We start from the raw sequence: 14653 nt of genomic DNA on the forward strand, positions 1-14653 counted from the left end.
GGGCCCTGGAATCATGACCTGAGCCCAAGGCAGCTGCTTAACCAACTGAGCTACCCAGGCACTCTGATAATTATTATTCTATAGGCAGAAAGAAACATTGCATCCAAATGGCCTGAAGTGAGAGACAATGTGGAAACTGGAAGAAGCTACAGAAGTGTGGGTGAAAAGAAATGTCAGAGGTGAGAAGAAAATCTGAAGAATATCAGAGAGACTTTAAAATATACACTATAGGGCGTCTGGGTTCCTCAGTAGGTTAAGCATCTGACTCTTGATTTCGGGACAGGGCATGATCTCAGGTTGCTGTCAGTGACACAGATGGAACCAAGATGGGACCCATAGCCACATTTTATCAAAGGTATTGAGAGGTAGCAGAATCTGCCACCTCAAAACGTGCTCCTTTAACATGTGGATTGTTTTCAGCTGAAGGCAATTAAGACCCACCTGACTTGGGAAAAGCTTATTACCTCTCACTTACCTGCCTAAAAGAATTTAGATAGATGGCCTGTACCAGAGAGCTATTACTAGAGATAATTTTTTTATATGAGAAAGACTTATCTGCTTGGCATGGCAAACATTTGTTTACCTAACATTCACTCTTCTCATCTTCCTGTAAATTGTCTTCTTCCCCTTTGAAGCCCCAGACTCCTATCCACTCTCCTCTGCTCAGGATGGTATATAAGCCTCAATTGGCTGACTGCCTGCGAATCGCATGTCTTTCTTGGGCTCCCATATGTACATAATGAAATTTCTTTTTCTCCTGTTAATGTCTAATGTCTATTTGACTCTTAGACCAGCCAATGACTCTAGAAAGTGAAGCTAGATACTTGGTTCCTAGACCTGTTTTGAAAGCAGAGGCAGAACTATAGTTGTATGAGTTGCATTAACTTAGTTCCACATTCTATTTTGTTCCCTACTTATGTTTTATGCATCTCTTAACTTCATACATGATCAATCACGACTACTCCTTATTTATCCACTGACTGTAGAAACCTAATGGGGAACATTTGTCTTGAAATTATCTGATGTACTAGATCATACCAGGTCCCAAACGGCCCCTCATTGTCTGGAAGAATGCATACCTCCAGATTCTTTCAAGGCCTCTCTCTTCATGGTTTAAGAAACTCTTCACCCTCCTCTCATGTATTCACCTCCTTCCCCAAACATATACAAACTGTCCTTAGGCTCAAAAAGGCAAGGCAGCTTTGGGAACGATCTCCTGCCTTCTTCTTGAGCTGCTTTTCTGATAATAAAGCTCCCTTTGCTTAAAAACCGGGCTCTCAGGGGAGCCTGGGTGGCTCAGTGGGTTAAAACCTCTGCCTTCGGCTCAGGTCATGATCCCAGTGTCCTGGGATCGAGCCCCGCATCAGGCTCTCTGCTCAGCAGAGAGCCTGCTTCCTCCTCTCTCTCTGCCTGCCTCTCTGCCTACTTGTGATCTCTGTCTGTCAAATAAATAAATAAAATCTTAAAAAAACAAACAAACCGGGCTCTCAGACATACTGTGTATCAGGTGCTCGGACAAGCTTGAGTTCAGTAACAAAAGAAAGAAGGGAAAAATTTTCCCCAGCAACAACTTGAATGCCTTTAGCTAACCACTTCTTTGAGTAGTTCAGGGATACAACATCATTTTGCATGAGGAAAGCTGAAATTCCATACAGGTACCACATGCTCTAATCCAGTAAAATGTCTATTGCGGCAAAAATGAACTGAAACACATGTATCATAATGTGCTTTCCCATCTCCTGGATGGCTAGGGCTCCAGGTTCTGTGAGTTAATGCTATTATATTACATTCTAATCTGTCTCTTCTTATAGATCATTTTTGGCAAGAAAGGACAGATGATACCAGAGCAGACTGTATAGTTGAAGAAACTGCATATACATTTTCTTTAGAGCACCAGCATTATATCTGCATGGCCTCTGACATCTAAGAGGATTATGAGATTATGGTTCAGGTTAGAGATCCTCTCATCAGGGAAATCATCCCTGAATTTGTAATTTGCTGCAGTTTAAGTTTTCTCATTTGTTCAAATGTCAAATCACTCATCAACCACTACCATCAGTTGTCATGTCTACTGTGCTATGGTACATTAAGACAAGAATCCCCTCAGAAGTAAATTCAACACCCAGCTCCAGACCTGTTGCTCCAATCATACCACCTGCCAAATGGCTGCCAGTATGGACGATGGTGGAACAGCTTCCAGGGCTTGAATACTCACAGGGCCAGAAGGGACTGGAGGAAGAAGCATCAGTTCAAAGCTGAAAAGGTGCATCAGGAGTAGAGGCTGCTGGTGGAAAGGCAGGTTTTGAAGGGGCTATACATCAGCAGCAGCAAAGAGAAGGGGCCCAGGAGGATCCCTGGTCTTCCCACAGCCACATGCTTGTGACCACAGTGGCACGGATGGGAGTCTGTGACTTTTTGGGCTCCTGGGACAGAACAGTGAGAAGACAGGGTGAGAGCCCAAGGCACTAGCTGCAGTTGGCCTATTTTCATTTTCTTTGAGTTTATTTTTGGTCAGTAAGACTAAACCAAAAGTATACAGGATTTTGTAGAATTCATCAAATACTACTTTTTAAAAGCTTACCTGTAATTTTATTTATTTTTTTAAAGATTTTATTTATTTGACAGAGAGAGAAATCACAAGTAGGCAGAGAGGCAGGCAGAGAGAAGGGGGAAGCAGGCTCCCCACCAAGCAGAGAGCCCGATGCAGGGCTCAATCCCAGGACACCGAAATAATGACCTGAGCCGAAGGCAGAGGCTCAACCCACTGAGCCACCCGGGTGCCCCTACTGGTAATTTTATTTTGATTTACTATTGGTAGATGAAATATGCCCAGATTTCTCATTAAATTAGTAAGAAAGTCATACATTAAAAACATTATTATATTATTTCTATTTTATATTTATACTTTAATCATAAAGTATATAACATGGGTATAAAATATAAACACATACAAATTAGATTATTGTTTATGTACATCAGTTAAATTGATTAGCATTTAGTTTAACAACAAATAACAGACTAAACCTGGAAGAATTCTTTGCTTGACAGCCTCAAGTAGAAAACAATATTTAAGATACAAGGGAATACACACAATGATATATCCATTCTTGTCGTTCATTCAGAGGCATTACATGTTGACAAACCTGCATATAAAAATATAAAACTTTTACTTTCCTTTTACATATTGTTATTTTTGGCTACTTTTTAAACAGGGTAACATTTCTAGGCCCTATGCAAAAAATATCCCTGTGCAGATAAAATTCTATACCATTTGTCCTTAGTGGATACCTACAATCTATGATCTGATGTCTAACAGAATAACCCAGCATAAATTCTACTCAAATATAGTAGTTGATATTTGGTGTATATAAATGAGAGATAGGAGTAGTAGAAAAAGGAGTAGTGGAAAGGGGAGTGAATATCATTTTTTCGCTAAACCTAGAGCATTTTCTTAAAATTCTCTTTGGGATTCTGTAGACTCCTCTTTATTCAGTTCTAGAATGTTTTAGGATTCCATGGACAGAATGAAGAAAGGATAAAAACAGAAGTCTTTTTCTTTTTTCCCTTCACTAGACCAGTTTCAGAGTCCCTGCCTTTGAACCCCTAGCTAAATTAGAAACCCACAGCTCTGCTAACACTAGAAACTACAGCTGTTCCTGGCTCTTGACTTAGGTGCCTGTTATCTAAAACTTAGAGGCCTTTTTTCTCTCAGGTTACTTTGGAAAATCTTAATAATGTAGATAAAAATATTTTGGATTAGCAAAATTCCCATTTATTATAAACATTACTTTGTCTTTCTATATGATGTTGCAAAGTGTTTTCATGTACACCATTTTATTTTTATCTTTACATTAACCTTGTGAACTACCTAACACTAGTAATATTACATTAATTTTACATTTAAAGAGACAGGAACAGAGTGGGTAAGTGAGTCTCTCATAATCACTGGAACTGAACTAGAACTGAACTAGAACAAAAATCTCCTAATATAGGATGATAGTAATATGAATATCATATTTAGAATAATTTTCTACTTTATTTCATACTTCCACTTATTCATAGTATTATTAGTAAAAAATTTCTTTCAAACAATAAAACAAAAAGCTTTAATTAGAAAACAATACATTACCATTGTAGATTTTGATGCCACTTCTACTGCAAATATGTTGAGTCCTCTGTTATTTATGCAGTTTTTACTTAGCTCATTGTTGATGTGAATAATCACTTTATTATCTGACTATAAAAAAAATTTCATAAGTTGCCAGTCCTTTCTTTAATAAATACAAACAAAAAAATGATTATTATAAACATTTTGTAAGTCTTGTGATAGAGGTATTCACAGGGTCTACAGAAACATAGAAAATAACATAGAAACACAGAAACATTAGCTCAGACTGGGTTAGCAAGGAAGACCTTAAGGAAGAAGCAATACTTGAGATAATAGATCATAGATATTAGATAGCCTCTGAAGCTGGTGAATGAAAGAAATGAAGGCACCAAAGTATGCCCCTGCTAAGAAAGCTACAAGCACTCCCTAGTGACTACAAGGGGGCAGTATAACATTATACTACCTGGATTCATTTCTCAGCTCTACTACTCAGCATGTGACCTTCTGCAAGTTATTTAACGTCCCCATGCTTCAATTTCTTTGTGTGTAAAATGTGGTTAGTACTTACCTCATTGGGTTGTTGTGAGAAGTAAATGCGTTAATAAATGTAAAGTGCCTGACAAATGGGAAACTCTAAAATATTATTATTATTACATCCTTTTGGTGCAGGGAAGTTTAATCTTCCTTGAGGGAAAGGAAGGAGATGGAGGGTTGAGAAATGATAGCTAACTACAGAAGAGAAACTGTGGTTAAGATAGTGACTCCCATCCATCCTTTTAGTTTTAATAAAACATAGAGCAGAAGGGAAGGCATGCTGGATCTTAGGAATCACCCTCCAAAGCTTTATGATCCACTTGAAGACTGGAATCTCCTAGCTGAGGACCCTGTTTTTATGAAGTCCAAGTCCTCTACCTCATTTTCAAGATAATATATATAATCTTTACCCATACCACCTATGTTATTTATCTTTGTAGTACTCCTCCAAATAAAGTTCTCTGTTTCTACATATAAGATATTCCTACTATTTCCTCTACTCTCCACATTAACCCTCTTACATATTACTCCATACACTGTTTCTCTGCTTCTAATGGCTATCTCTGCATATCTAATCCTAGTTTGTCTCCAATCCCATACCACCGTCCCCTTCCCCTCATCACATCTTTCCCTATCTTCTATAGTCCAAATTAACATCAAGCACAAGAGATGCAAATACAGTAAAACTACTGCACAAGTAAGCAGTATTAGATAATTTAACATTTAATTATTCTCTGATCTATTTTGAGAGTATTAATTTTGTCTTCCCAACTAGGCCAAAACTCCTTGAAAGCAGAGACCATATTACAACTGATAGTGGTCTCTACTGTGACTAGAAGAGTTAGTTACATAGTATATATTCACATTGACTTAATACTCAGCCAAACTTTAAGCACTTTAAGAAATTCATGGAAAGCATAAAAATAATGTTAAGTATCACCAGGAACTAAAAGAAATAGCCAATAGTCCTAAAAATCCAGCCAGCCATCTTGAGTAAGATCTTATGAAAATTTATGTTTCTGGAAAGCTGAGTATCTCTAAGTATTTATATTCTCTTGGCCTGCAATATCAGTAGTAGCAGGATGGTAGCTAGAGTTAGCAATAATTGGCTTGATAAAAATAGGTCCTGGGCAGTGGAATATATTAGATAAAATGATGACAGTCTATAGAATTTCTAATATATCAAAGTGTGGAAGAAGTAGGACTAAATTTTTTCTTTACTTTGTCTATATTACTTTAAAACCCAATGTCTGTTATTTGAAATAGTTATGTATGTGTGAAGATTTTTAATAACAAACTAAATAAAATACTTTGTACCCATATTATGCTCTATCTTCAGAGATCTCCAGATATTTAACTTTCATAATACAATTATCTCAAACTTTAAGAATGTGTAAAAATTATCATGCTCAGTTTGAATTAGAAGCCTAAAAAGAAAGAACTGCCCATTATAAATATTATTAATATAATGTGATATTAATTACTGTGCAAGAACAGAGTAAGAAAGAAGATGGAACATATTAGTAAATAATGCAGTTACGAGGAGAACATCTTATAAATAATACCTTGTTTTCAATAACTGATGTTATCCAGGTGTCACACTTATAAGTATGTACAATTATATTTTCATAGCCATCCATTACCCTGGCATCGCCTTTATTAAGGACAGATTTACAAATGGCCTTCTCAAGTTGCCCACTGCATGCCTCCATATGGACAGCTTTAATTCTTGGCTTGAATTTGTCTGCATAGATATCAATGATAAATGGGCATGCCTGATAGGAAAGAAAAAACGAAACTTGTTTTAGCTTTCTGATAAAATTAAAAATAATCTGTTACTAATATATTTATCATGTGGTTTAAGAAGACATACTGTACCTTCTAGCTTGTCCTTCTCATATACCTTTAGAAGATTTTAGTAGTATGAATTCAGTAATAAAAAAGCATAAATTATTTTTTGTTAGCATATAAACTGACAATGTTCACAAAAAAGGAAAGAAAACTATAATCTGAAGCAAATCAGTAATCTATCAGCCACAGCACCATCCCTCCATTTGGTTGAAAATTAAGTACATAGCATATTAGTTATTTAATTTCCTATTCTAACTTTAAGGCTACAGAAAGAAATCCTCAAAGGACTGTAAAAAAAATTAATCTATTTACAATTGAAACTTAAATCATGGATATAGAGCACCAAAAAGAATGTAGAAAAACAAATTCACAGTTCAAAGTTAGTGTAAAAGTACCTTTAAAATCTGAGATCAAATGACATTCTGTATTTGGAAATGGATCTTTCTAATGTCTACCTTTTAGTCTTTACCAGAGCCAACATGATGATGCACACAGGAGCCTTTGTCTCTCTATCCAACCAAGTCTTCCTGCCTTGCTATATTCCTACTACTCTGATCATCCAGATCCTAGAACAAATAAAGCTCTTTCCCATGTCAGAGACTTTGTGTATAGTATTCTATCTGCTTGGAAGGTTCTTTTACATCTTTTTACATGGGTACTGTGTTCTCCTCCTTCAGGTTAAGGCTTAAGGGTCACGTCTACAGAGAGAGTTGCTTGGATCTCCTAGTCTCCTTCCTGCCTATACTATTCTTCTCTAGTTTGGTCTATGGCTTGTTTCTTTCAAAATGTTTTTAAAATGATTTTATTTATTTTCCATTTAATTAATCATTCTCCTTTGTGGAACGTAAATTCCATAAAGGCAGGAATTCTGACTATTCTATTCACCATTTATCCTCAGTGCCTCTTTATTACAGACTCACCACATGGTAGGCATCAATAAATATTTGTTGAATAAATAGTGAACTTATACATATTGATGGTCACCTTTTTATATGAGGGACAAAATATAAAAGCCTGAAATTAGTAAAACATGATCAGAAATTTTTTATTTTTAAAGAAGTTTTTAATGATTCTAACCTTTGGCAATAATAAAGTCATTTTTATAAGAGAGACAGTAGAGTGAAACATCACTGGACTAGAAAACAGAAGATCTAGGTTTGTAATTGGATTTTGCCATTTGTTAGCTATGTAGTCACTTAACTTTTATGAAGTTTAGTTTCTTTAAAGGAAAAGTGGGAATAATTAATATATATTCTGCCAAGGGTTGTTGGAAATATCTAATAGGTAATATGTATGAAAATATCTTACAATGTAGAATTCTTAAAAAAAAGAAAAGATTTGTGATAGTTACAAGAATATATAAATATATAAATCCTTTGTCTTTATATTTATTTTATTTTATTTTAATTCCAGTATAGTTAACATAAAGTGTTATGTTTCCGGTATACAATACAGTGATTCAACAATTCCACACATCACCCAGCGCTCATCTCAAGTGCCCTCCTTAATCCCCATTACCTATTTTCACACATCCCTCCCACCTATCTACTCCTACATGAATCCTTTAAATCAAATGTTACCACATATATACATCCCTATCACTAACAGAAACTATCCAACATATTTATACCAATTTGTTGATTATGAGTTGTTATTTTCTCCTTCTTGTATTACTGTTTGCTGGTGTAACATTCTCAGTCCAACAACTCTATAACCCTTATTGAGTGAGAACAATGTTTTCACTGTTATTCTGTTAATCAAAAGTATCCATGCCAAGAACAGAATTTTTGGATGCCCCCGTACCAAATCCTGACTTGTTTGTGGATGAGTCTTACATTAAAGAAAGAAAGAAACAAAAAACAATCCCAGGCTTCACATACAGTAGTCTCTCATAAAATCTGTTTCCTTACCATGAAATATATTCAAATGACTAAACTGTGGCTTTTTCTCAGACATAAGACAGTAAAATATATAAACTAATAGCTAGTACGCTTTTAGAATAACTAACTTTTTAAAAATGCTGTGGAATAAAGGAGTATTTTCCCCTTCTGATCAAGTACCCCTTAAAAATGAAGAAGGAGGGAGCGCCTGGGTGGCTCAGATGGTTAAGGGTCTGCCTTCGGATCAGGTCATGATCCCAGGGTCCTGGGATCAAGCCCTGCATCAGGTTCCCAGCTCTGCTTCTCCTTCTCCCACTTGTCTTGCTATGTCTATCTCTGTCAAATAAACAAATAAAATATTTTAAAAAATTTTTTTAAAAATGAAGAAGGGGGAAGAAAAAAACAAAAATAAAATAAAAATGAACAAGGGGTGCCTGACTGGCCCAGTCAGTACAGCATGCAACTCTTGATCTCAGGGTCATGAGTTCAAGTCCCATATTGGGTATAGAGCTTACTTAAAAAACAAACAAACAAAACAAAACAACAAATACATTATTTGATACCTAAAATAATGACCATAAAGGAAGAGACTCAAAGTAAAAGAAATTCCATAAAAGCTAATATAGTATATTATAGATACTATACAAGTAGTTCAAAAGTACTATAGAAACACTTTAGAAATATTAAAGTCCTTACATAAAACAACAACAAAATAGAACAAATCCATGGAGAAGTTTAAGGATTCCATCATAGATATGCAAAACCTGGACTGCTAAATTCTGAAACACTGTGTATGATTGTGTTCTAAAAACAATGAGGATAAGATCTGGCAAAATCAGAATGGCCACCTAGATACTAGATAAAATCCTCCATGAAACAACTCATTCCAATAGGGATAAACTGGCTATAATATTAATCACTGGGGAAAAACTCTCCTAAGATAATGAAAAATGTGGTTAGTTCATGCTTTATCTGTAGGTAAATTAACCTGGAAAAATTGTGGTATATGAACTGAGACTATGCTCCAGAAGACTCTCGAAGCATTTCCAAATTGATTTTATACAGTTGACTCTTTCTCTATGATTTATGAATATGTACTGTTAATAACAGTACATTTATTTTCAGGATGGGTCAAAATATTTCACTGTTGAAAAGCCACAACCAGGGCACCTGGCTGGTTTGGTAGAACTCTTGATCTCGGGGTTATGTTTGAGCAGCATGTTGGGTGTAGAGATTACTTAAAACCTTTATTGGGATGCCTGGGTGGCTCAGTCCGTTAAGTGGCTGCCTTCAGCTCAGGTCATGATCCTGGGATCCTGAGATGGAGTCCCACATTGGGCTTCCTGCTTCTCCCTCTCACTTCGCCCCTACCCCTGCTCTTTTCTCTCTCAAATAAATATATAAAACATTTTTTAAAACTTTATTTATTTTAATTTAAAAGTTTTTTAAAAGATTTTATTTATTTATTTATTTGAGAGAGAGAGCTGCACAAGTGGGGTGAGGGGCAGAGGGAGAGGAAGAAACAGACTCTCCACTAAGCAAGGAGCTTGATGCGGGACTTGATCCCAGCACCCTAAAATCATGACCTGAGCTGAAGTCAGACGCTTAACCGACTGAGCCACCTAGCTGCCCCCAAAATAAAACCTTTAAAAAACAAAACTGGGGTGCCTGGTTGGCTCAGTCAGTTAAGCCAGTTAAGTCCAATTCTTGGTTTCAGCTCAGGTGGTGATCTCATGGGTGTGGAATAGATCCTTGTGTCGGGCTCTGGGCTCATCAAGGAGTCTGCTGAAGATCTCTCTCCCTCTCCTGCTCCTTCCTGTGCACGTTTTCTCTTCCTCTCTCAAATAAAAAAATAAATCTTAAAAAAACTTCTTTTAATCTCAGAAATCCTTCTTGCCTATGGCTTCAAAGGTTAATGACATCAGTAAATGCTATAGAATATCTTATATTGCTTTTCACTAATTTCTTTTATTAACTGAAGACATGTGTAATAGATACAATATTATTCATAGATTAGATGCTGATTTTGCACCATAGGCAGAATGTGGGATTCACTGAACATTAGGTAAGTAGGATGGAAAAAGTTATTGTACCTACTCACCTCTTATTTTTAAAAATGGCAAAAAAGTTATAGAGAACTTTTCAGAAAAGAGGTTTATGAGGGATTTTGAATGATGTCAAGGCTAGGACTTAAACCAAAGTCTCCACACACACAAAATTTAAAGCTTGTAGATGCTAGTGTTACCCTCCTGAGCTGATTTATTTAGAGAAAGGACAGATACTATTTTTAAGAATATGAATGACAAATGTACTGTTATCTGATGCATGGCCTGAACTCATAATTTCTTTTTTTTTTTTTGAACTCATAATTTCTTTATTTTACACCTGACTCAAAAATATAGAAGTTAAGAAGTCCTCATTTTTATTATTTCTCTGGTTTACTGCAAATCTTAATAATGATAGCAAATACATACGCAATGCTATATATAAGCCAAGTACCATCCCAAGTGTTTTACAGATATTAACCCAAGAATCAGAATTCCAATTCTCATATAGACACATTCTCCTTATTTGCAGGCTTTATTCTGTTAGGACAAAGAATTCCCTATAGACATGAGACTTCAGCAACTAAAACAGCCATTGTCAATTAAGAAATATAATTTTTTAATTACCCAATTTTTTTCTGCATATCATAGCTCAAACTCTTTTGTTCCTGAATTATTTCAATGCTGGAAGTAACTAAATTTCAGGTAAGAACAGGAACTTTCATAAACTAGCAGAAACACACTGCTACACTCACAATTCATTCATCTTTGAAATTCAAGGATTTGAGTGCCCAATTCAAAAGTCATGTGTCAGGAAAATGTTCATGGTGTAAAATATTGTGGACATTAAACCCACTGCAAAACTTTCAAACTGCTTTACCTCTGTCAATTCCAGAGCTTTATTGTAGCCCATTGAATGCAGAGTTACCCAAAGGTCACGAGGATCTCCTTCTCGATCGTTGGCTTCCATTAGATTCAGATCCATAAAGCCCTGCCTTGTTAGTTCATTCTTCTTTGTATCAAAATTGTCTGTTAAAACAACCAAAAGTTTCTCTGTTACGTAATTTTTTACAGATTGATTTAGTTATCTCAGAGAAAGAGCAAGGAAGCGGGGGAAGGGACAAAGGGAGAGCGAGAGAGAGAAGCAGACACCCTGAGAAGCACAGACCCCAGTGAAGGGCTCTATCCCACAACCCTGAGATCATGCCCTGAGCCAAAATCCAGAGTCGGATGCTCAACTGACTGAGCCACCCAAGTGCCCTTCTTACATAATTTTAAAAGTCATACAGCTAATAAAAGGCCTATGTGTATTATTACTCATAATTATTTATTTTAAAGGATGCCTTCCTTATGACTCCATGAACAATATAAAAATGGAATGAAAATAAGTCAATCAGAGAAAGACAACTATCATATGATCTCCCTGATATGAGGAAGTGGAGATGCAACATGGGGGGATTGGGGGGTAGGAAAAGAATAAATGAAACAAGATGGGATTGGGAGGGAGACAAACCATAAGAGACTCTTAATGTCACAAAACAAACTGAGGGGGACTGGGGGAAGGGGGAAGGGAGAGGGTGGTGGGGTTGCTGTGAAGTGTGTAAACCTGGTGATTTTCAGACCTGTACCCCTGGGGCTAATAATACATTATATGTTTATAAAAAAAATTTAAAAAGTAAAAAAAAAAAAAAGAAAAAGGAATGAAAATAGCTCAAAACATGCTAGTGAATTATCATTTCAGTTTCCCACAACTCAGCACAAAACAACATCATAGTTCATGATTTGGTTTCCAACACATGAGGAAATTGCCATTTTTCTGGGTAAGTGCCAACCTGCTTGCTTATCTAGAGTATATACTGATACATATTTTTAAAAATTAAAATGCTTCATATATGTTTGCCACCTAAACACAGGAGAACCAGGATGACTATGATGTAATACCCCCTAAACTACTGGTGTGTCATTAAAAGGGAGATGTGGATGGTACCAGGTTTAAGGAGACTGCTATACGCCTAACTACTCTGATTTTAACCAAATTGCCCTTTGGTCCTTAAAAATCTGTTAGATAATGGGAAACACTTTCGGTTCTATGAACGTCCCAGACAAATAAATCTATGTATATCCATTTTAACATTATTTGTAAGTAAAACTAAATTCACCTAGAAATATCTACACATGTATAATTCCTGAATTTGTCTATTATATGGATAACAAACAACTACTCACCATGGATTATATTCTGTTAACTGCCCTACAATAAGAAAGATTTTATTTTCTAGCTTCCAACTGTAATATACCCAAGGAAAATAGGTACTCCTTATTTAAGATATCTCTTTTGTATGCATTATTGTGAAAAAAGCAGCAGAAACAAAACAATTTAAAACTGATTAGTAGTTTAATGGTAGTATAATTGATTAATAGTATTAATAGATTAATAATTTATAGAATTTGGAAAGGGACAAAGAACTTTTGCAAGAAAAAAAGTAAATGTAGATTAAATTAGGTCATAGAAATGGTAGCAATTGGGGCACCTGGGTGGCTCAGTGGGTTAAAGCCTCTGCCTTTACCTCAGGTAGTCCTGATCCTCAGGTAGTCCTGGGATCGAGCCCCGCATCAGGCTCTCTGCTCAGCAGGGAGCCTGCTTCCTCCTCTCTCTCTGTGTGCCTCTCTGCCTACTTGTGATCTCTGTCTGTCAAATAAATAAATAAAATCTTTTAAAAAAATGGTAGCCATCAAACTGGGGGCTGGAGCTACAATGTAATAAAGCAAGATGAAAAAAATAATTGATGTCAATACAACAAAATTATTACTTTCAAGAAAAATATATCTAGATACTGTACTATAGAGACCATCAATAAGTAATCTACTTTTAAAACTTAAAATTCTCAATCCTCCATTACTTTTTAATAAATTCATTAATATCCAACTATAAGATTTTCTTTAAAGCTATAGTATTCAAGACAGTGTGATAGTGGCAAAAGATTAGGCACATAGATCAGTGGAACAAAATAGAGAAACCAGAAATAGACCCATACAAATACTGTGAACTGATATTTGACAAAGGAGCAAAGTCAATTTAAAGGAAAAAAGGATAGTTTTATCAATAAATGGGGCTAAAACAACTGGATATCCACAAGTAAAAAAATAAATGTAGACAAAGACCTTACATCTGTCACAAAAATCAACTAAAATGGGTCACAGACCCAAAACACAAATCTATAAAACTTCTGGAAGATAACAGGAGAAAATTTGGGTGACTTTGTGTTTGGCTATGTGTTTTTAGATACAACACCAAAAGCACACAATCCAAAAGCATAACATATGAAAGGAAAAAACACCTCAATCAAAAAATGGGCAAAAGATCTGAAAGACATCTCACCAAACAAGATATAGATGGTAAATAAGCATATGAGAAGATCATGTGTCATTAAGGAATTGCAAATTAAAGCAACAAGATACACACCTATATTCTAGGCTAAAGTCCCAAAAACTAACACCACCAAATGCAGATGCTCATTCATTCTTGGTGGGAATACAAAATGGGACAGCCACTTCGGAAGACAATTTGGCAGTTCTTTCAAAATTAAACATAGTTTTATTGTACCAGCAATCACTGAATTGAAATGAATTGAAACAAGATGAAAACTATACATGCACAAAAATATGCACATAAATATTTTTGTTATTAAAGATTTCACTTATTTATTTGACAGACAGAGAGCACAAGCAGGGGGAGCGGCAGAGGGAGAAGCAGGCTCCCTGCTGAGCTGGAGTCCAATGAAGGGCTCAGTCCTAGGACCCTGGATCATGACCTGAGCCGAAGGCAGATGCTTAACCAGCTGACTGAGCCACCCAGGCACCCCTGCCCATGAATGTTAATAGCAGCTACATTCACAATTACCAAAAATTCAAAATAACCAACGTGTCTTTTAATAGGTAAATGAATAAACAAACTATAGTACCTTCATACAATAGAATTATTACTTAGCACTGAGCTGTCAAGTCAAAAAAAGAAATCTAAATATATCCGTTAAGTGAAAGAAGCCAGTCTGTAAAGGCTCCATACTGCATGATACTCCAACAAGGCACTCTGGAAGAGGCAAAACTGTAGAGACAGTAAAAAGATCAGTGGTTTTGCCAGGGGTTTGAAGGGATGAATAGATACATGAGTAGCTAGAACACAAGGGAATTTTAAGGCAATGAAATTACTCTGTATGATACTATAAATGGCAGGT

At 35.9% G+C, this 14653-nt stretch overlaps 1 protein-coding gene across 1 annotated transcript in view; it reads right to left on the minus strand.

The window, feature by feature from the left end:
- Positions 1-2901: 2901 nt before the first annotated feature.
- Positions 2902-14653, minus strand: part of EFCAB7 (EF-hand calcium binding domain 7) — a 46534-nt gene continuing 34782 nt past the window's right edge. The window contains exons 11-14 of the mRNA XM_080800650.1: positions 11299-11447; positions 6208-6417; positions 4130-4237; positions 2902-3143 (exon numbers count right to left, since the gene is read on the minus strand). Of these exons, the coding sequence (XP_080656776.1) occupies positions 3069-3143; positions 4130-4237; positions 6208-6417; positions 11299-11447 (542 nt within the window). The 3' untranslated portion in view covers positions 2902-3068. The remainder of the gene's footprint in view (positions 3144-4129; positions 4238-6207; positions 6418-11298; positions 11448-14653) is intronic.

Source organism: Martes martes (genome assembly GCF_963455335.1).
Source record: "Martes martes genome assembly, chromosome: 4".
Taxonomy (NCBI): domain Eukaryota; kingdom Metazoa; phylum Chordata; class Mammalia; order Carnivora; family Mustelidae; genus Martes; species Martes martes.